At 35.7% G+C, this 20,070-nt stretch overlaps 3 protein-coding genes and 1 long non-coding RNA gene across 4 annotated transcripts; all 4 read right to left on the minus strand.

Moving 5' to 3' along the window:
• Positions 1-73: 73 nt before the first annotated feature.
• Positions 74-1,264, minus strand: LOC126375594 (small integral membrane protein 20-like). The gene is made up of 3 exons (XM_050022595.1): positions 1,022-1,264; positions 806-862; positions 74-212 (listed from the first exon to the last, which is right to left on the minus strand). The coding sequence occupies exons 1-3, from the start codon at positions 1,134-1,136 to the stop codon at positions 157-159; spliced, it is 228 nt and encodes a 75-aa protein (XP_049878552.1). The 5' UTR covers positions 1,137-1,264; the 3' UTR covers positions 74-156.
• Positions 1,265-1,346: 82 nt separating this feature from the next.
• Positions 1,347-3,812, minus strand: LOC126375615 (uncharacterized). The gene is made up of 3 exons (XR_007567626.1): positions 3,352-3,812; positions 2,674-2,713; positions 1,347-2,513 (listed from the first exon to the last, which is right to left on the minus strand). It is a non-coding gene; the product is annotated as an uncharacterized LOC126375615 (long non-coding RNA).
• A 4,681-nt stretch (positions 3,813-8,493) lies between these two features.
• Positions 8,494-10,176, minus strand: LOC126375496 (lipase 3-like). The gene has a single exon (XM_050022454.1). The coding sequence runs from the start codon at positions 10,174-10,176 to the stop codon at positions 8,629-8,631; it is 1,548 nt and encodes a 515-aa protein (XP_049878411.1). The 3' UTR covers positions 8,494-8,628.
• A 254-nt stretch (positions 10,177-10,430) lies between these two features.
• LOC126375537 (GDP-D-glucose phosphorylase 1) lies at positions 10,431-18,338 on the minus strand. The gene is made up of 8 exons (XM_050022515.1): positions 18,155-18,338; positions 17,832-17,910; positions 17,341-17,545; positions 16,776-16,911; positions 15,833-15,983; positions 14,144-14,246; positions 12,553-12,862; positions 10,431-10,570 (listed from the first exon to the last, which is right to left on the minus strand). The coding sequence occupies exons 3-8, from the start codon at positions 17,539-17,541 to the stop codon at positions 10,461-10,463; spliced, it is 1,011 nt and encodes a 336-aa protein (XP_049878472.1). The 5' UTR covers positions 17,542-17,545; positions 17,832-17,910; positions 18,155-18,338; the 3' UTR covers positions 10,431-10,460.
• Between the last annotated feature and the right edge of the window lie 1,732 nt (positions 18,339-20,070).

Genomic DNA, 20,070 nt, shown 5'->3' on the forward strand with positions numbered 1-20,070 from the left:
ACGTATTTTCAATGGAGAATGCAGAACCACAAGAAATCAGAAAACTTGCAGCCACATTAAAAGAAATACATAATACTTTTTAAAACAAAATAATTTTAATGTATTAAATAACTAAATAACAAATATCTATACAACTAGTATACAGTAAGTAAATATTTACTCATTATTGTCTGGCTTCTTTCGTCCAAATGGATCTGTCCATACTTTCATATCTGAAAATGAAACACAAATTGGTATGAATGTACCGAAAGTACTAATATAATAGCATAAAATAGTGTAGAGCGGGCAATCATAATGAAAAACATGGTAGAATAACATATTAGTGTCATAGAATAAGGAATAATGCTACAAATAGAAGGGCAACTCTCTGCTCCCCACCAGCAGCTGAGCTAGGTTTACCTCGCCCCCTCTCGGTCTTACTTTAGTCTTCAATTGTATGGGGTCACCCATCACACACACCATGCAAGGGTACGGTAATGTCAATGTGTAGTGTCTGTGTAAAAAGAGGTTCTTTATATGAAGTGACTAGGTGTGGTATTGTGAGATATTGTGTGAAAATTGTATGACAAATTTTCAGTGTCAATTCGAAGAGATTTTAGACTCGCCTCTTGATGCTCTGTACTGGATATTCCCGGGAAGATAAGCAGCTGAACACTTTGAATGTTTAAGTATTTTTTATTTGCTTCCAATCCCACAACTCCCACATATAAATCAGTCTTTTTTTTTCAAATTATTTACCTAATGCAATCTTGGAATATAGGAAAAGATACTTGTAATAAAATTGTGAATATGAAACAAATCTTACTTCCGGGCTGAATATCTTCTTGTTTTATATTCTTCCTAGTTTCTTTTTGTATTTTCTCTGAAAAAAAGTTACATATTTATAGGTTATGTTTACAAATCTGCGTTTGCGTTTTCTAAGTTATACGAGATTTGTATTAAGTTCAATGTAAAAGTTTATAAAGAACGAGGGATAAGCTAATAGTCCGAAAGCAATATTAGGCTTTAAAGTATAACTTACTATATTCTGAAGCATCAATCATTGGACTTAAAGCAATCGGATAAAGAGTTAGTCCTATAAAACCAACGAAGGCTCCGATGAAAATGGCATATTTTCGACCTTTGAATAACGCCATTGCTGAAAACACTATCGCTTAATATATCATTAGTTTTACAATCTCTATTTACGAATTCCAACTAGGTATAGGTACCCAAAAAAATACGATTGACATATTTTGTTTATTATTTGTAATTCTCGTGCTAGTCAATAATATAGAAAAGAATTTGTGTAATATAATTTGTTGCATATTCTACTCAGAACAATAACTAAAGCATAGAAGGAAGGCTAAAATAGCAACAGAACTCTATAATTCTGCTCTACTTTATCTTACGGAACCGGCGTAATGTTAGACAAAGACGCATATACAAAAATTGTTTCGTAATTTCGTAGGTTGTCACAAGTTTTTCATTGCCTAGTGTTGGGTTTCACTTTACTAATATGTCGATAAAATTAAATTTACTTACAATTAATGTCGATAAATTTTTTTTACAAGATTTCTTTTTGTAGGATGCAATTATCTTCTTCTTGATGAAAGGAGACTCTGTCTCTGATAGGTAAGTATCTAACCATTTTTGGATTATATTGTCTGGTTTATATTAGTTTGGAGCTGCAGCTCACATTCAGGAAGGAAAGAAAATAGCCAACTGTTATCGTTTCATCGGTAAGTATTTTGTAATATTCGAATTTATTTATGATGTCATCCGCCGTGCACTGGTGTCGATCGACGTGCCGTGCAAATTGGAACCGCCGGGTCTAAGCCGCACAGACGGTAAGAGGCCCGATGGGCTCACGCCATAGACATAGAAAAGAGTATGGACTGGAAATACCTACAGAAAAAACGTGCCACTCTGTAAACATAAAATGGCGGTCTTTACTAGGGCTACAAGCTGTTTCAATACTAGGATTACCATACTCGTACCTACTAGATATAGCATTATACTTAAAAAAAAATACGGCATACAAGTATTCATAAGAGAACAGAAAGGGAAAGTAAAAGGTAGGTAGGTGGTGTACTGTATCTTTCGTGTAAAACTTGTAAGTATTGTATGTTGTGTGCAATAAAGTATATTTGTATTTGTAAAGGAAGGTTTAGTCAAGATTTATCTAAGTCGCTTACACAAATCTATAACATTCATTACATTCTTTATTGGGCGCAGTTCGTATCAACCTGGAGTGTTGGAGTAGGAGTAAATAAGAACAGGAGGTAAAATGAAATATAAATTAGATCGTAAATCTGTTCATTAGCAAGTATTTATTTTACACGTTATTAATTATGTACATTATATTTACAATAAATACAAATTTATTAATTTCTAAACAGTGTCAATTTGTTTAGAAACTGTCTTTGTGACACCCTGTCACATTGACTTTTTTTTTCATTAAGTCGTTTGATCTTGAGGCGTGACTTGTTCAGCTTTTCTTTTAAATTTTTCATGTCGTCTTCTTGAACTGACTGAAATAAAGTTTAATAATAATGTTAAAATAGTGTATGTACAAAATAATCTATAAAAGTAAAATATATCTGATTTAAGTGCATTGTGCAGCTGGTTGAATTATACACTCTATATATGTATATCATGATAAAAATATAAAAAGAAAATTATTTGATATACCTTTTCATGTAAATCCAGTCGACACTTTTGGATTTAATATCTGAAATCAAAGATAATAATCATTTACTTATATAAAACGTGTACAACTCATAATTGTTTAGACATAAAACAACTACAGACTTAGTATATACTAAGTTTATTAAGTACATAATAATATGTAGTTGAATGATAGATAATATAAACGTGTTGTGATAACATGATACAAATATCTTATCTATCTAGCCAGCAGTGAGATGATGCAGGCTAGGCTGAAATTTAAATATAAATTTAAACACCATTTCATCTGTCTGATCTATAATGTTCAATGTAGGAATAGCATCGTCTCGAAGACGCCTCCACTTTGAATTAGGAACACACATAAATGAATCCGCAGTAAAATGTTTCGAGCAAATACGGCTGTACTTATTTGGAATCCAATTTCGTCTATTAATGCGAATTATCCATTCTTTCTCTTTGTTATCGTCTACAGGAAATCTAAAAATTAAAAGTATCGATAATTTTAGTACATCACTATGGACAATCAACATAACCTCAAATCAATTCCGTATTCATCGATGAAACGTATAATATAATGGATATCTCAAATATTTTATGCTACAAATCTATTCAGCAAAACATATTACTTTCCTAAAATTGTTCAGCAGTTCACATTTCACTAGAAAATTACAAAAAACTTACCGATGAAACGACAGAAGTTGTTGGCTATTTTCTTTTCTTCCTGAATGTGAGCTGCAGCCCCATACCACACAAGACATAATGTCACAGAGTCGAGACACTCAATTATTTGATATAAATAAAAGTTTCTTTCCATTTATTTGGAAAAATATTGTTAAATTATCACTTAAAACAATCTGAACACAAGACACTCGTAAACAAAGTTCACGCGACCGTGTCAAATAGTTCGGTAAATATAAGTAAAATCTTCTTATGTATGTTACTATGTATTTGGCCGAATTAAAATGAGTCCAATAGGTCCAAATGACATTTCATGTTGTGACAACCTCGGAAAAAATGAAGCAAAGAGCGAATCATTTGTCCTTTTCTCACTCATAGTTTGTGTCGTAAGCTAGAAGAGAGCCGGTTTATAGTTTCTGAATTCTTATTTTAGCCTTCCTTCTATGCTTTAGTTATTGTTCTGAGATATTCTATGCCATTTCTCTAATTCTATACAAAATAAACACAGCACAGCTGAGAACTGTCAACGCCGTTTTGGAACTTGATTCTCGTAATAATCTTCGTACGTTTGTTTTGTTTATGAGAATTAAAAATATTTTTACGTGTTATAGGCGTAACTTTCTTTCAGCAACCAGGCCAAAAACAAAAGAATATTATTATATTACCAAAAGAGCGCGAAAGTCCTTTTTAAATTATTTTTTTATTTGTGTAATAGAAAATGGGCGATGATCTTATTAGTTACAACAGAAAATAATTTAAAATTAACCATTTCCACGGATGATTTAGGTAGTAGAAACCTTACTCATAAAATATGTGTTCATAAAGTCATTTTATCGGTTCCTTAACGACTTCTTTTATCGCCATAACTACGTGTCTCTAACTGCAGACATTCTTTAAAATAATGCTTTTAACTATTAAGAGAAATATTTCCATGAAAACAATTTCATAAGGACGTGACTTGTTAAGATAAAACTATTTGACGTCGGTACTTAGGAACCTAGGTATATAGTGATAGGTACCTATACCTCAAAAAATATATCACTGTGCGTCTGAAAAGATTTTTAAAAGTAATAAGTATGTACAAGTACATATACTTAGGTATATACCCGTCAATGGTAAACATTTTAATGAGGGATTTTCTTGGCTACCTTTAAGCTACCTTACCCAAAACTAATAGGTATACCAACTAGATGACGCTGTCCAGATTTAACGTGATAAATACCTATTTTCTCATTACTCGGGCACTTACATAATTATTTAAAAATATAATGTAATGGCAGAAGCACTTATAAAAATAATTGTTGCTTGATATTTGGATCAGATTATGTATAGAATTATACTGCATATATATTGCTTCTCTTTATTTTTATCAGAATAATAATGGGTGGAAGATGTACTGGGTGCATTAAAAAGGGTCCGCATTTATACCCAAACTCCTTGCCAAAAACAAAGATAAAAAATAATTTGAAACGAAGGTTTTTTTTACAGCGCCTTCTATATTTTTTGGGGAACGTATTTTCGAACATGATGGGTCATTGTAGAAAAACTGCAAGTTACAATCTGATTGCTTACAGGCTCTGTTTACTCTGTAAGGAGCATGAGTTATGTATTCTTAGATTATTTATTTGTTTCGCATCAATGAGTCAAAAGTAGGTAGGTAAGAAAAACAAGTAGGTAAACTGTTAGTGACATTTGATCCTTTTAACCCAGTTAAGTGAACTTAGGAATAATAATTTTAGTCATTCATATATTCTCCGGTCCGCCGGATAGTGATTCATAATTTGAATAACACAAGATGATGATTCACTGATTTATCTTTTTCCTTTATCAGCTGTTATTGAACTTTAGTTTCAAGCCAATACTTATATAATCTGTGCCAGTACTGCCAGTACGTAGTCATCTTTTTTAGAACCCTGTCGCACTAACATATTTGACATTTAGTGAGAAAGACAGTACAGTTTGTAATCAAAGTTAATGTGACATGGTACCTAAATGAACACATTTTGGTTTTATTATCATTTATTACTCTTGACCGTACGCTTCTATCATCGGACATCAGATTCAAATCAACAATGACTTACATAAGACAGACTTACAATTTACATCATGTAATGTAATCATATTGTTAGTAAATATATTCGTTGTCGACAACAAATATGAGCCCATTGTAAACAAGTGCAGAACAAAGTTACTTACGCGTAAGTACTTACGTAACTACGAAACACACATACATCCCACATACAATGTATACATGACCTCACATCACTAGGTCCTTTTCGCCCTTAGCATCTTCTTCTATCGTGTGGGCTGTGAGGTGGAGTACCAACCACATCAACCCTGGTGTCAGGGTTACTATTGAGCCGCCAAATGCCCCTGACATGGCTCATGTAACGACTACTTACTTACTTACATCAGTAAGGTGTCTGTGATTTTTGTGATATGTCCCCACCGGGATTTGAACCCGGGACCTCCGGATCGTGAGCCCAACGCTCAAACTGCTGGACCACGGAGGCCGTAGAGGTGTTTAGTTTTATACAGCCACTCCTCACCAGCTTTGTAACTTAAGTAAGCATGTAGATAGTCGTTCAATAGTAACCCCAACACCAAGCGCGTAGCGATTACAAGATCTCGACGCAAGGCGCCAAATACGGCAGACTCGACCGAAACCCTCCTATACACACTCAATTCGTCAGGCCAGCTTTACTTTGTGCCCTGTGACCGGATCCCAAATGTTGGAACTTATTGATGTAAGTTAGTAGCATCAGCACCAGAGTGTGATTTGTTTGTGAGTGAGTGGACGTATGTGTGTCGCGAGTGTCTGAGGTTCTGCGAGATGATGAATGATGTGTGAAAATTAAATATGTTATTATTTACTTTTTCTACTCCTCTACTTTAATCTGGCATTTAAATAACCAAAAAGTCTAATATAAGTACATACATAATTAAACTCTTTGAAAAAGTGTACGCTCTATGGCCTATAAAAGCATTGTTTACAAAGTGTAACTGTACTATAATGTCGCCAAAAAAGCATTGTTGTTGTTTTTTTTTTTTTGACCTGGAAACTGGCACCTTTACTTTGTTTGGTGCCATAGATATACTATAAAAAAAAAGTATACATTTGCCGCCATTTTCCCGCGCGTTGGAAAATAAATTGGAAAATTTTTGTGTTTCGTTTAAAATTACGTCGTCGTAGAAAAAGTATTGTATGCAACGTTGTATAACTAGGTCAAAAAATGCTCGTGGCGTTTTTTATTGCGATGTTCGCCAAGGCTCACATCGCAACTCACGCCACTCGCATTTTTTGACCCTTCTTATACAACTGTTGCATAAAATACTATTTTCTACTCCTCTACTTTAATCTGGCATTTAAATAACCAAAAAGTCTAATATAAGTACATACATAATTAAACTCTTTGAAAAAGTGTACGCTCTATGGCCTATAAAAGCATTGTTTACAAAGTGTAACTGTACTATAATGTCGCCAAAAAAGCATTGTTGTTGTTTTTTTTTTTTTGACCTGGAAACTGGCACCTTTACTTTGTTTGGTGCCATAGATATACTATAAAAAAAAAGTATACATTTGCCGCCATTTTCCCGCGCGTTGGAAAATAAATTGGAAAATTTTTGTGTTTCGTTTAAAATTACGTCGTCGTAGAAAAAGTATTGTATGCAACGTTGTATAACTAGGTCAAAAAATGCTCGTGGCGTTTTTTATTGCGATGTTCGCCAAGGCTCACATCGCAACTCACGCCACTCGCATTTTTTGACCCTTCTTATACAACTGTTGCATAATAGTATTTTATGCAACAGTTGTATAAGAAGGGTCAAAAAATGCGAGTGGCGTGAGTTGCGATGTGAGCCTTGGCGAACATCGCAATAAGAGACGCCACGAGCATTTTTTGACCTAGTTATACAACGTTGCATACAATACTTTTTCTACGACGACGTAATTTTAAATGAAACAAAAATTTTCCAATTTATTTTCCAACGCGCGGGAAAATGGCGGCAAATGTATACTTTTTTTTTATAGTATATCTATGGCACCAAACAAATTAAAGGTGCCAGTTTCCAGGTCAAAAAAAAAAAAACAACAACAATGCTTTTTTGGCGACATTATAGTACAGTTACACTTTGTAAACAATGCTTTTATAGGCCATAGAGCGTACACTTTTTCAGAGAGTTTAATTATGTATGTACTTATATTAGACTTTTTGGTTATTTAAATGCCAGATTAAAGTAGAGGAGTAGAAAAAATACTATTACACCTAAGTTTCATATGTTTAATTATATTATTGTTTATATTTAAAGTTTCACGGCGCATTGGCGCCTCTGCACTGTAAAGTCGTGAAATGTAAAATAAAAAAAAAATTAGTGGCCTTAGGCGGCTCAATAGTAACCCTGACATCTGGGTTGATAATCCACCTCACAATCCACCCGATAGAAGAGAACACCTCTGTCTATCCCTTTGGGGACACAGGCGTGAAGCTATGTTATGTTAGGATTATATTGTTGTCGATTACATTATTATTTGGAGGAGCTCAGTGGCGCAGCGGTAAACGCGCTCGGTCTGCGATTGTTGAAGTTAAGCAACAAAAAAAAAGTTTTCATCTCGAGCTCCTCCGTGCTTCGGAAGGCACGTTAAGCCGTTGGTCCCGGCTGCATTAGCAGTCGTTAATAACCATCAATCCGCACTGGGCCCGCGTGATGGTTTAAGGCCCGATCTCCCTATCCATCCATAGGGAAGGCCCGTCCCCAGCAGTGGGGACGTTAATGGGCTGATGATGATATTATTGCTAGAATGCCATAATAGGAAGATTCATAAGTAGTTCAATCCCGTCTAATATGTATTAAGTATTTATAAATGCGACAGTATATCTGTCTGTTATCTTGTTTAGATAGAATTTGGTATGGAGATGTTTGACATCTAAGCAAGAATAAAATCACTAAGGGAATGGAAAAGACGTGCTAAAATGTGGAATGCTAGTTATTATTAGAAATGAAATATTTGTCGACCTTTTTCCCCTACCCACTCTTTAGGTTTTCTGAACTGAATGTTGTCACTTAGTAGGTAGATAAATTTATCTACCTGGTAATTACCAGGCAAAGTTCTCAAATTGCGTGCAGGATAAAAATAACAGACCTATATTTACACTTTGTCACAATGTTTATTTTTCCTTAAAAAATATTTATAAAACAACGGTTCAGTACTTGTACATGTATCAAATTCTTAATCAATACTCATCGAGTCCCACGCACTACTTTGTTATTCAAAAACATACATTAATTCCTCATATAATCATTTAACTCATTCGAACCCATTAGGTCTGGGTTGAAGTACGTGTGACTGCTAACACCGTCTTCTAACATTTGCAGTAGCTTTGAATATACTAACTTAGGGGCGTCAATGGCCCATAGAAAGTCTATATGGTTGAACTCTTTCATAGGCACAATGTAATGTTCTAGAGGGTTCGCTAATTGCACGAATAAGTTGGTGACATCAACGTCGCCTGATAGCCAGTCATTCTCCGCGCTTAATAGGGCTATAGGCAAGGTTATGTGTGGAATGGAGTATTCTGGAGGACTGTATGTCCCGTATTGTATGAAGTTTTCATCGGGGCCGTAGTCGTACTGTTGGAAACGTCCACCATTATGTATTATTTGAGCATAATGCACTAATGTCTTCGTTGAAGCTCCCGCCGGCACGTGGCCGAGAATTATAGGCAACAATGTCCTATTAAATTCCTTCTCATCATGCCCGCACAAAACAAACATGGAATTTTCGCATATCGCTTCCTCGTAATGATTAATTTCACAAGCGTGCTTCGACAACCATCTCAAAACAGTGTTCTGTGGTAGAAACTCGTTCGCACCGAGTAATTTCATTAAATAATCGATGTTATTCGCAAATTTTGCTAGTATCTTGATAGGACTTTTGATATCGGTCATGTAAGCGACAGGTGCTAACGCGTAACCAGCCCTTAGCACCTTATTGTATTGTACTTTTGTCGACAAAAGCGCGAACAACACTGTCGTCCCCATAGAATGTCCGATGTAGTTTATTTTCACGTCCCATCCTTTTATTTCCATAATGTAATCTATTATCGAGGGCAAATCGTGTTGGCTTACTTCGTGAAACGAAAAATTCCAAAAGGCGAACGAATCCACCGGTCTGTTGATGTGGGCTCGTGAATACGTGTTGCCTCTGACATTTGCCATCCACACGTCATATCCTGCATCGGATAAGATGTAGGCTAAGCCTTTCCCTGGTCCGGGGATGACCCAGTCAGCGGAGCTTCCGAGCAACCCGTGATGTAACAGCACTGTTCTTCTAGGGTCTTCTTTGACTCCAGTTTGGTTGTGAAAGGGGATCCTATGGACGGTGAGAAGGTATCCATCATCTGTGAGGATCGTGTGGGATTCCGCTCGGTAACCGTTGAGAGCCAGCAGTTGCGGCGTCGTCATGTGTATCATAGGGTCGTCATCAGAACACTTGTACATCAATTCCGTCGAAGTTATCGCGTTCGATATAGTACTTTCCGTACTCTGTGCAGTCGTAACGTAATGCTTGAACTTCCTTTTCACTCTTAACTGGTCATTCTGTTCCAAATCATCATTGTCAGTAGTGTTCGGTACGAAATAAGACGCGATTCGATTCTTCACGTTGTCAATATAATATTTCTTGAAATCCCTACCTCGTTGGCGGATGAAGTTGGTTAATTGTGATGTTTTGTTTGTGAAGCTTTCGAAGATGTCTGGTAGGAACGGACGCCGACAGTCCACATGTGCGGCGAGTAATGTAAACAACACGAGTACTATGGGTAATTTCATGTCGATGTTGTCGCGTTGAGGGTTCGCGTGTGACTGAGCGCTTTATTAAAATAAGCGCAGACGGGCGCTATCCCGAGAGGTCAAGGATAGACTAACGATCGCAGTGCGCATGTGTGAAGCAGTTTACAAACAAACTTGATGTGTTATTATTATATCGATACTCAAACAAGCACTGGATACTTTAGACGAACTACTGCATTTTTTATGTAGGAACTTTTTATTATGGTTTCTTATAACAAATAGTTGTATCTATTTAATTTTCTACTTATATGAACATTTGCTATTTAAAACAAAGACTTCACTTCATCACTGAGTTGACTGAAATCCGCTATTTTCCATTTCCTTAATTCTTGTTCTAATGTTTCTGGTTTTAGATTTCGAAAATCTTTTTCATCTGAAACAAAGAGATTCCAAATTAGGTATTATTTAAATATATCGAAGACATGATAGTACGGCTTTTTGGCGGGAAACGGGAACGGGACAGTTGCTTTCTTCATTGAGTAATCTAAATAATTAATACGAAGTGGTGTTTTGTGGTTAATGATCGTATTAAGTTAGTCGGAAGACATTCGCGAGTGTTATTATATTGGAGTATTCAATAAACAAAGTGTATCTGCCTATTTTCGCTTCGTGTCAGAAAGCCGCTTCATAACTCAAAAGTTTATGCGGACTTTTGAGTTAATTCGTTTGGGGTTCGGAGTAGGAGTCTACTCCGAGGGTGGGGGCTTAGGTTTCATCATCATCACCTTTCATCATTTCATTAATCATCAAAAAAAAAATACGTCAGACATGGCTGTATGGGCATAGTTCCCTTTGCCTTACCCTTCGGGGAAAACCAAAACAAAAAAAAAAACATGATAGTACCTACTACGTTATTCTATCTATCATAATCATATATTTGCTTAAAAAATGGTATTTTAACATGGTAAAAAGTGTAAATAAGTAATAATAATAATAATCTTTATTGAACATAGTATTACAATTTTAAATTAATAAAAATACAGACAACTATAATATGACCAATTACTCTAGTTATGCGGCGGTCCCTGCACTAAGCTCAGCTTGTATCGCAGGGGCCAGAGTACGATTTCCTATGTTAAGATTTACAAAATGGACACACGGACAGAATACAGAGTACATAATTAATTATATTTATTACTAAAATACATGAGTAATTATTTACCGCAAGATCGAATGACTCATTGAAATAATGCAGACAGACACATAATACACGTTTCTAAGTTGAGGCCTTATAACCTTACGCGATTGCTTCTTCTATCGTGTGGGTTGTGAGGTGGATTACCAACCCCATCAACCGTGGTGTCAGGGTTACTATTGAGCCGCCAAAGGCCCCTGACATGGCTCATGTAACGACTAGTAACTTACATTAGTAAGTAGTAACCGGGACCAACGGCTTAACGTGCCTTCCGAAGCACGGATCATCTTGCTCTCGGACAATCAGGTGATCAGCCTGTAATGTCTTATAACCAAAGTAGGGATCACAAAGTGATTTTCGTGATGTGTCCCCACCGGGATTTGAACCCGGGACCTCCGGATCGTGAGTCCAATCACAACCCACGTGATAGAAGAAGAAGATCGTCCAATCCCAACACATCGTGCCCGGTAAATCGCGATAAAACTACTTAATGTAACGCAATAACGCGATGCAACGCGACGCGACGCGTTGTAATGTATGTGGCTTTTACGCCCGCAATATCCATTGGGATGGGCATCATCAGAATACATTCTGGGGACAGACTGTTGCCAACCCTAAAATTAAATTAATATTTTTATAAAAATTACAACATTTATCGCTTCACTTCCGTTTTATCTTGTGCTCCATTGAACTATTGTTTGTAAACGTGAAACGAATTTATTAAATTCGGTCACAAAAATCACAAAATCCTAACAAAATTCAAAAATATTTATTCTTCAAAATTGGCTTACATAGTTAGCGTTTTTGAACGTCAAAAATTAAATTTCAGACATTACAGGACATTAAAGGACATTACAGGCTGATCACCTGATTGTCCGAAAGTAAGATGATCCGTGCTTCGGAAGGCCCGTTAAGCCGTTTCTACTACTGATGTAAGTAAGTAGTCGTTACATGAGCCATGTCCGGGGCCTTTGGCGGCTCAATAATAACCCTGACACCAGGGTTGATGAGGTTGGTAATTCACCTTTCAACCCACACGATAGAAGAAGAGAAGACGTATTATGTATCTGGCTGTAAAACTATTACCACATTGGAAGCTGTATCGCTGAGGGAAAGAAGTCCAGAACAGAACAGGATTTACAGCGCCATCTATATTTTTTGTAAGGTTACGTAGCCTGGAAAGTCCCTCATTCATTGCAGAAAAGTAAAAAAAATCTTACCATAGACAGGGAACCATCCACTCAACTCCAACACAGCAATATTAAATGCCGCGAACTGTTTGGCACCAACACTGCTTTTCCTCGGCCATATCACGACCCTTACAACTTCTTTATCACTTTCTAGCACCAAATTAGTCCCTCTAGTTATAAATAAATTGTGTGCGATAGAGTTCTCCAACAAATAAGATATCAGTTTATATATTTGTCTCGATATCTCGTTAATGGAATCTTCAGATGTGATTTGGAAGCAAAATCCTGGGGCAGGGTAGTCTTCGAAACTGTAAAGGGGCCCTTTTATGTGCTTGCATTTCTGGAACAAAATAGAAGAATTAGTTCGACCCTTGATAAAATAGAATAAGGAATAATACTACGTATATAATGGTAAATATTCTTCGCTCAACGGCCTCTGTGGTCTAGTGGTTAGAGCGTTAGGCTCACGATCTGGAGGTCCGGGTTCGATTCCCGATGGGGACATTGTCGAAATCACTTTGTGAGACTGTCCTTTGTTTGATAAGGACTTTTCAGGCTGGAATCACCTGATTGTCCGAAAAAGTAAGATGATTCCGTGCTTCGGAGGGCACGTTAAGCCGTTGGTCCCGGCTATAAGCCGTAAAAACACCTCCACCAATCCGCAGTGGAGCAGCGTGGTGGAGTATGCTCCATACCCCTTCCCGTTGATTGAGGGGAGGCCTGTGCCCAGCAGTGGGACGTATATAGGCTGTTTATGTTATGTATGTTAATCTTCGCTCCCCACCGGCGGCTGAGCTAGATTTACCTCACCCCGTCGGTCTTACTTTAGTCTTCAATCGTATGGTGTCAGACGTCACACACACACGTGCGCGTGTACGATAACGTCAATGTGTAGTGTCTGTGTAAAATTAGGTTTTTTTACCGCTACCATTCTATTTCGGATATAAACTATACAGTTCCACTTAATGCTATTTTAAAAACTGTCTCCTAGTTTGAGAGACATTTCCATAACCCTCTGCTTGTAAATAGCCACCATGAAAATTCTATAAACTGTCAATGTAATTGTCAATAATAATGTAAATAATAATTGTTGTGTGTGGAAATAAAAATATCTTTTTTTTATTATTATTATTTATTCGGACGGTCTCTGTGGTCCAGTGGTTGAGCGATGTGCTCACGATCCCGGAGGTCTCGGGTTCGATTCCCGGTGGGGACAAATCACAAAAATCACTTTGTGATCCCTAGTCTGGTTAGGACATTACAGGCTGATCACCTGATTGTCCAAAAAGTAAGATGATCCGTGCTTCGGAAGGCACGTTAAGCCGTTGGTCCCGGTTACTTATTTCTGATGTAAGTACGTAGTCGTTACAAGAGTCATGTCAGGGGCCTTTGGCGGTTCAATAATAACCCTGACACCAGGGTTGATGGGGTTAGTAATCACCTCACAACCCACACGATAGAAGAAGAAGATTATTTATTCGTGCCCACCTCCAGGGCATCCTCAGGCATGTTTTTAATTTTTGTATCGGATGACAGTCCTCAGAGCCCTTCATTTGTTCGGCCAAGTACTCAATGCCATTTGCGGCAAATCTACAATATGTCACGTCAAAATAATACTTACAACCGTTTCGACAGGAAGCGTGCTTGGTTCTATAAACAGGTGGTAGTGCAAATGATTGACAGAAGCCAGTGCACATAGACTGTTAAATCCAATCCTTAGGTCCCTGGGAAAGGATAAAGTTAAATTAGATAACAATAACACTAGATTAAGTTGTTTATTCATTGTTTTGTACAATTTTTTGTTCTAGTTTTGTGTCTACGATTTATTTAGTTTTTTTTTGTTCTCTCTTGTTTATTCTTTTCGTTTATTTATTTGTATGTAGTTCTGTGACAGGTATAGTCCTAGTAAACAGTTTTTCTGACGTGATACCCACGGCACAGGCATGCCTAGTGTGGATATCGCAGTGTAATAAGCATTGTTATACCGTGTCTTTTTTTGAATAAATATTTTTGTATTTTTTTTTTGTTTTAAGTTTACGCGGTTAATGGTGCTAATTCCTGTAAATACCATCTAATTTTATTTTAAGTTATATCTGTCATTTTCTTATCCGCCGAAAAGGAAAGGGACGGGTAATCGACAAGCATAAAATTTATGGAACACACGTCAATTTTAAGCACAAATCTAAAACAACCGTCTAAAAATTTTACATCAGTCAATAACCCGACACAGTTAGTAGACAGCATGTCAAACGGATTGCATACCAGTGACGTAGGTACCTTTTTGATTCGCTCGGGTTATTCATTCATTTACTCATTCTTCCTAAAATTAAGAGCTGTGAATCATCCGTCCCTTTCCTTTTCGACGGATATGAAACTGACGGATATAACTTAAAATAAAATTAGGCGGTGTCTGCAGGAATCGGGGCCTTAAGTTGTTTATTCATTGTTATAAGTTTACGCGGTTATTATCATAATTAAAACACATAATAACGCGTTCACTAACGGGTAACGAGTGGCACTTGCAAAAGTGTCGAAATATCGGGAGTCTCATATTCTTACTTTAAACGCGGTAAGAACCTGTTATTATGTGTTTTAATTAAGTTGTTTATTGTTTGTTACCAACCTCTATGGATCATTCCAAAATAAACTCTTTTTGTTTTATTTATTTATTAAAAAAAAACACAATGTGGTTGAGCGTTACAAAAATTCATTCCTGACGGCCTCCGTGGTCCAGTGGTTTGAGCGTTGGGCTCACGATCCGGAGGTCCCGGTTTCGAATTCCGGTGGGGACATATCACAAAAATCACTTTGTGATCCCTAGTTTGGTTATGACATTACAGGCTGATTACCTGATTGTCCAAAAAGTAAGATGATCCATGCTTCGGTAGGCACGTTAAGACGTTGGCCCCGGTTACTACTTACTGATGTAAGTAAGTAGTCATTACATGAGCCATGTCAGGGGCCTTTGGCGGCTCAATAATAATCCTGACACCAGGGTTGATGAGGTTGGTAATTCACCTCACAACCCACACGATAGAAGAAGAACAACATAATAAGCAGTGTTGGTGCCAAACAGTTCGCGGCATTTAATATTGCTGTGTTGGAGCTGAGTGGGTGCTGGGTGGGAGCTGAGTGGGTGCTGAGTGGTCCCTGGCTATGGTAAGTTTGGTAAGATAATATTAGCTCACGACTACTTATAAGTATTCCCAACTGGGCTTGACAGGATAAAGGTACATTAGCCATGTCACTGACCTTTGGCGGCTCATATATGCGCGTAAGTCTATGTACATTACGTATGAGCCAAACTCACCTATTTTGCGCTAAGAACATAACCTCTAGCGCGACGATCAAACTATCTTCTGTGATTATTTGAGGCAAACATTTCGATACCGCCGGACATAGTAGACTGTGATACCTTGAGATAGGACTTACATTTACTAGCACTGTATGTACATCGGAATCTGAAAAAACAAGATACAATTCATTAAAAAAAAAAACTTCTTTATATTAGGAACAATAGCACACCCAGACACTTCATACAAAAACCTCATTTTACACAGAAACTACACATTGTCGTTGATGTACGTCCATACTAAAGTTAGACTAAAGTTAGACTGAGGGGGGGTGCAGTAAACCTAACTCAGCCACTGGTGGGGAGCGGAGAGTTGCCATTTTATATTATGTAATTATTCCTTAGTCTATGATAATAGGCTAGATAATTGAGTAAGATAAAGATAAATTATGAAATGCTACTGCAGAAATAGAAGCCAGCTAAAATGATTAAGAATTAATCTTATTTTTCTTTTTGACTGATTTACGACCAGGGTCAGGGTTATTATAGAGCCGCCAAATAACCCTGCTCTGTACAGTCATGAGCAATATAATGTACCCACTTTAGGACTCTGTTGCACTAACATATTTGACATTTACTGAGACTTACAGTTCAATTTGTCAAAAAAGTTAATGTGACATGGTACCAAAGTGTATAATACATATTAATGCTCGTGACCGTACATACAGGGTGTTAGTGACATCGTAACGAAAACTTTGACGGTTGATTCAGACCATGATTCTCAGTTGATACCAAGTGGAATTTTCCGTCGCAAAAGTATGGAAATGAAAATAATTAAAAAAAAATCATGAATTTTGCGACGGAAAATTCCACTTTATATTAACCCTTAGTATTCGTTATGATGGCACTAATACCCTGTATATCCGTGTACCTATCTTTTAGATAATATACTTTATAATACCTTTCTCTTTTACCATATTGAAGAGTATTTCCTTAGGAGATACTTTATTGAAATTGAATTTATTTTCATCAAATGGCTGGCAAATCTTGTCTATTTGTTCTGGCTGTCTTCTTTTTGTGCTTCTGTCAGGATTCAACTGGAAATAAAAAAAAAAATACAAGTTACAATTTAATTAAATACAATTGGGGTAAACAGAGGTACAGCATTGCATGATGAACTAAGGATCTGTGTTTCACAGAGTTATATTAGACTAATGTGACAGATGATGAACTGTACAGTCATGAGCAATATAATGTACCCACTTTAGGACTCTGTCGCACTAACATATTTGACATTTAATGAGACTTACAGTTCAATTAGTCAAAAAAGTTAATGTGACATGGTACCAAAGTGAAAACATATTAATGCTCATGACTGTACACCTACATTTGCAGCTTAGGTATTGCCTAAGTATGTGTTGCCAGACTTGTACAGCATTTTTCACTCCTTTTTTTGCAGGACCCCTCTCTAGCTTATCTGCAATGTTTTAAGTTGTACAAATACATAAATATATTTAGAATCTCACCTGTAGTAAATACTTTCCAACAATTTTTTCTTGCAAATTGTTGATTTTATATCTAAAAACACCGCTTTCTTCATGCACATTATCCCATTTTGACTTCAGTAAGTCTAAGAATGGTGTAGTTTTGCTATTTCCAAGTATAATACTTTTATTATCAGATTTTGTATAATTATACATTTTATTTATTTTATCTTGAGTGTGCATATAACTGTAATAGGGCCAGGTTTGAGCGTAAATCACACAAAATCGTTTGGATGCATTTAAATAGAACTTTATTGTTATCATTTCAATAATAAGTACATTTTACAGTGGATATAGTTAAGTATTTTATGTTTATTTTTATTTAAAAAAAAACGTCTAGGGCCATGTGCCGAGGTTTTTCTTGCAGCTTCTTTTCCCCGGCTATACAGGTTGTGAGAAGCTGCAGTAGTTTTAGGCGGATGAGACGTTCGTTATGTAAAATTGACGATTCAAAGTGTAACTATGTTACCTACTGAATAAAGATATTTTTCAATTTTGAATTTTGAGTAACGGAGATGTGATTTTTTATGAAATATGTAGCAGTTTTACAGCCTGTAACAAAAAAATACATAAAAAACATTATACATAATATGTAAGTATTAAAAAAAACACAAGTCATAAATATACTGTTATAATATAATGTCCCACTGCTAAGAACAGATTTCCTAACATAGGAGGAATATGTATAGGTATTCCAGCAAAAAAACTATATCTACCATCTATGGTAAATCAAATGAATAGTTCTAACTAGTTTAATATTGTCAAATCAATAAACATAGAATTTGTTCAACAGCACCTGTAGTTTTGTACAAACTGTTATTGGGTACTTAAATACCCAAAGATAGACAAGTATTTAATAGAAGACAAAAACTTGCGAAAATCTATGTGCAACTTCTTTTTGAATCTTTCTGGCATAACCTAAAGTTTGGATCATAAAATGATGTAAAAATATTGAAGTGTCAAAATTGCGTTTATTTTGTATGATTTAAGCACTAATTTTAAAAAGGGTGAAAATAGAAAGCTCTCTGATTTGTTATTAGTGAATGAGAAGAAGATGAGCACATTATTAATATTAAATTTTTCGGGCCCCTGCGATTCAGGCTTATGCTTAGTGCAGGGTCCGCTGTGTTATCTGTCTATATGTAGATTTTCTGAAACTACCTCATAAAACCAGTTTTTTGTAACAGATTACTTTTGTAAATCTCTTTTTTTTGAAATAAATATTTTTCTATTTCTATTTCTTTCTATTTGAGTAAATATTTAAAACAGGTAGACAAATTATTTATAATTTTAACATCCTTATTATTTAATGCACAGTATACTTACATAATATAAATTATTTTACCTTCAACTATAAAGTATCATCAGCTTTAATATTGTTAGGATTATGTGGATTGTTTCGGTCATAGAGTACAAGAATTTCCATAATTTTCTGAGATGCTCTAGCAGCATCATAAGAGTTCATTTGGGACAATTTTCTTGCTACATTCCGTCCTACTTGCCCATTCAATGTATTGTCAACACCAAAGGCATCATTTTGAACATCTTTAAACAAAGACACTAAGTTGTCTGCTATACTTTTGCATGCAGAATCAGAAGTATTATTTGTATCAAAATATGTTTCTTCATCACCCGATAAACTTTCTTTTATGGTTGATTCTCCCTGGAAGAAACATAGAATAGTATTTTATCAATATTGAAACATGAGTTAGGTACCCGATTTGTTTCCAGTTTAATTAATGTGTTTTGAAATGTTCTTTTTCCAGGCATGTTAATGTTATTATCTAAATGAGGTTGATTTTACTTACATTTATTTTATCTTCATCATCAAACACTCCATCAGAAGTGGATGTGTCAGGTTTTAGTTTTCTATTTACTTTCAAAAGAAATTGACATGGCTCCCATAAGTGCCAATTTATTTTATATTCCTGGAAATCATAGAACTAAAATTTAAAAATACAAAATATTTTTTTGAAAAGAAATAGGTACTTAGGTAAATTATTTTCAAAGATCCAAAATTAAATGTTTAATTTTTTAAAGTATTTAATGCTATCTCTATCTTACTTCAAGTTACTTAAAATTGTCCCTAAGATAAAAAGAAAAACACGCCCACAGATACCGTTTGCAGAATTGGCACTAACCTCACTTTCAGGTTTCGAACTATTCGCGTATAATTTTCGTAAATAATTGGCAAAGGTTGATCTAATATTAGTCCATCTATCTTTAACAGCTTGTCCAGTGAATTCGTTACCATATCTCGCGGCGAATTCATTGTAAGTTTGGTCCCTAGATTCAACTGAAGTGTATTTCGGATGTTTGGGGTTCCAAATATTTGGCCTACCCTCTATAAACTTCACTAACTTCAAATTCATTTTTCTAGTCCAAAAAACTTTCTCCTTCTCAAATTCTGATATCATTTTACACCAAAAATTAACAATAACTTGCGTTGTTTTTGTCGTTCAAAACATTGAAATGAAAATGACGTTTCGTTTGACGTAACCGTAACGTTAAGCTGACATTTGGTTTATGTTGCCATATATTATGATAATTAGTTTTCCTGTGACCCCAGTTAAAAATATAAATTATTCTACTTTATTAAAAATAAAAACATTAATAGAGAAGATTAAATTTTTTTGTTTGTACAATTTTATTAGGGTCATACAATTATTAAGTATCAAAATTGAACTGTAAGGGCATTATCGCTCTATTATG

Source organism: Pectinophora gossypiella, chromosome 19 (assembly GCF_024362695.1).
Source record: "Pectinophora gossypiella chromosome 19, ilPecGoss1.1, whole genome shotgun sequence".
NCBI lineage: Eukaryota > Metazoa > Arthropoda > Insecta > Lepidoptera > Gelechiidae > Pectinophora > Pectinophora gossypiella.

Coding starts and splice junctions, on each gene's coding strand:
- LOC126375594 (XM_050022595.1), bottom strand. CDS start 1,136: ATGGCGTTATTCAAAGGTCGAAAATATGCCATTTTCATCGGAGCCTTC. Junction 863..1,021: donor GATTGATGCTTCAGAATATA/GTAAGTTATACT, acceptor ACTTTTTTTCAG/AGAAAATACAAAAAGAAACT. Junction 213..805: donor AGAAGATATTCAGCCCGGAA/GTAAGATTTGTT, acceptor TTTCATTTTCAG/ATATGAAAGTATGGACAGAT.
- LOC126375537 (XM_050022515.1), bottom strand. CDS start 17,541: ATGCACACTCAAGATAAAATAAATAAAATGTATAATTATACAAAATCT. Junction 12,863..14,143: donor CGCTTCCTGTCGAAACGGTT/GTAAGTATTATT, acceptor ATTTTGTTCCAG/AAATGCAAGCACATAAAAGG. Junction 10,571..12,552: donor TGGATGGTTCCCTGTCTATG/GTAAGATTTTTT, acceptor TCTTTGTTTCAG/ATGAAAAAGATTTTCGAAAT.
- LOC126375496 (XM_050022454.1), bottom strand. CDS start 10,176: ATGAAATTACCCATAGTACTCGTGTTGTTTACATTACTCGCCGCACAT.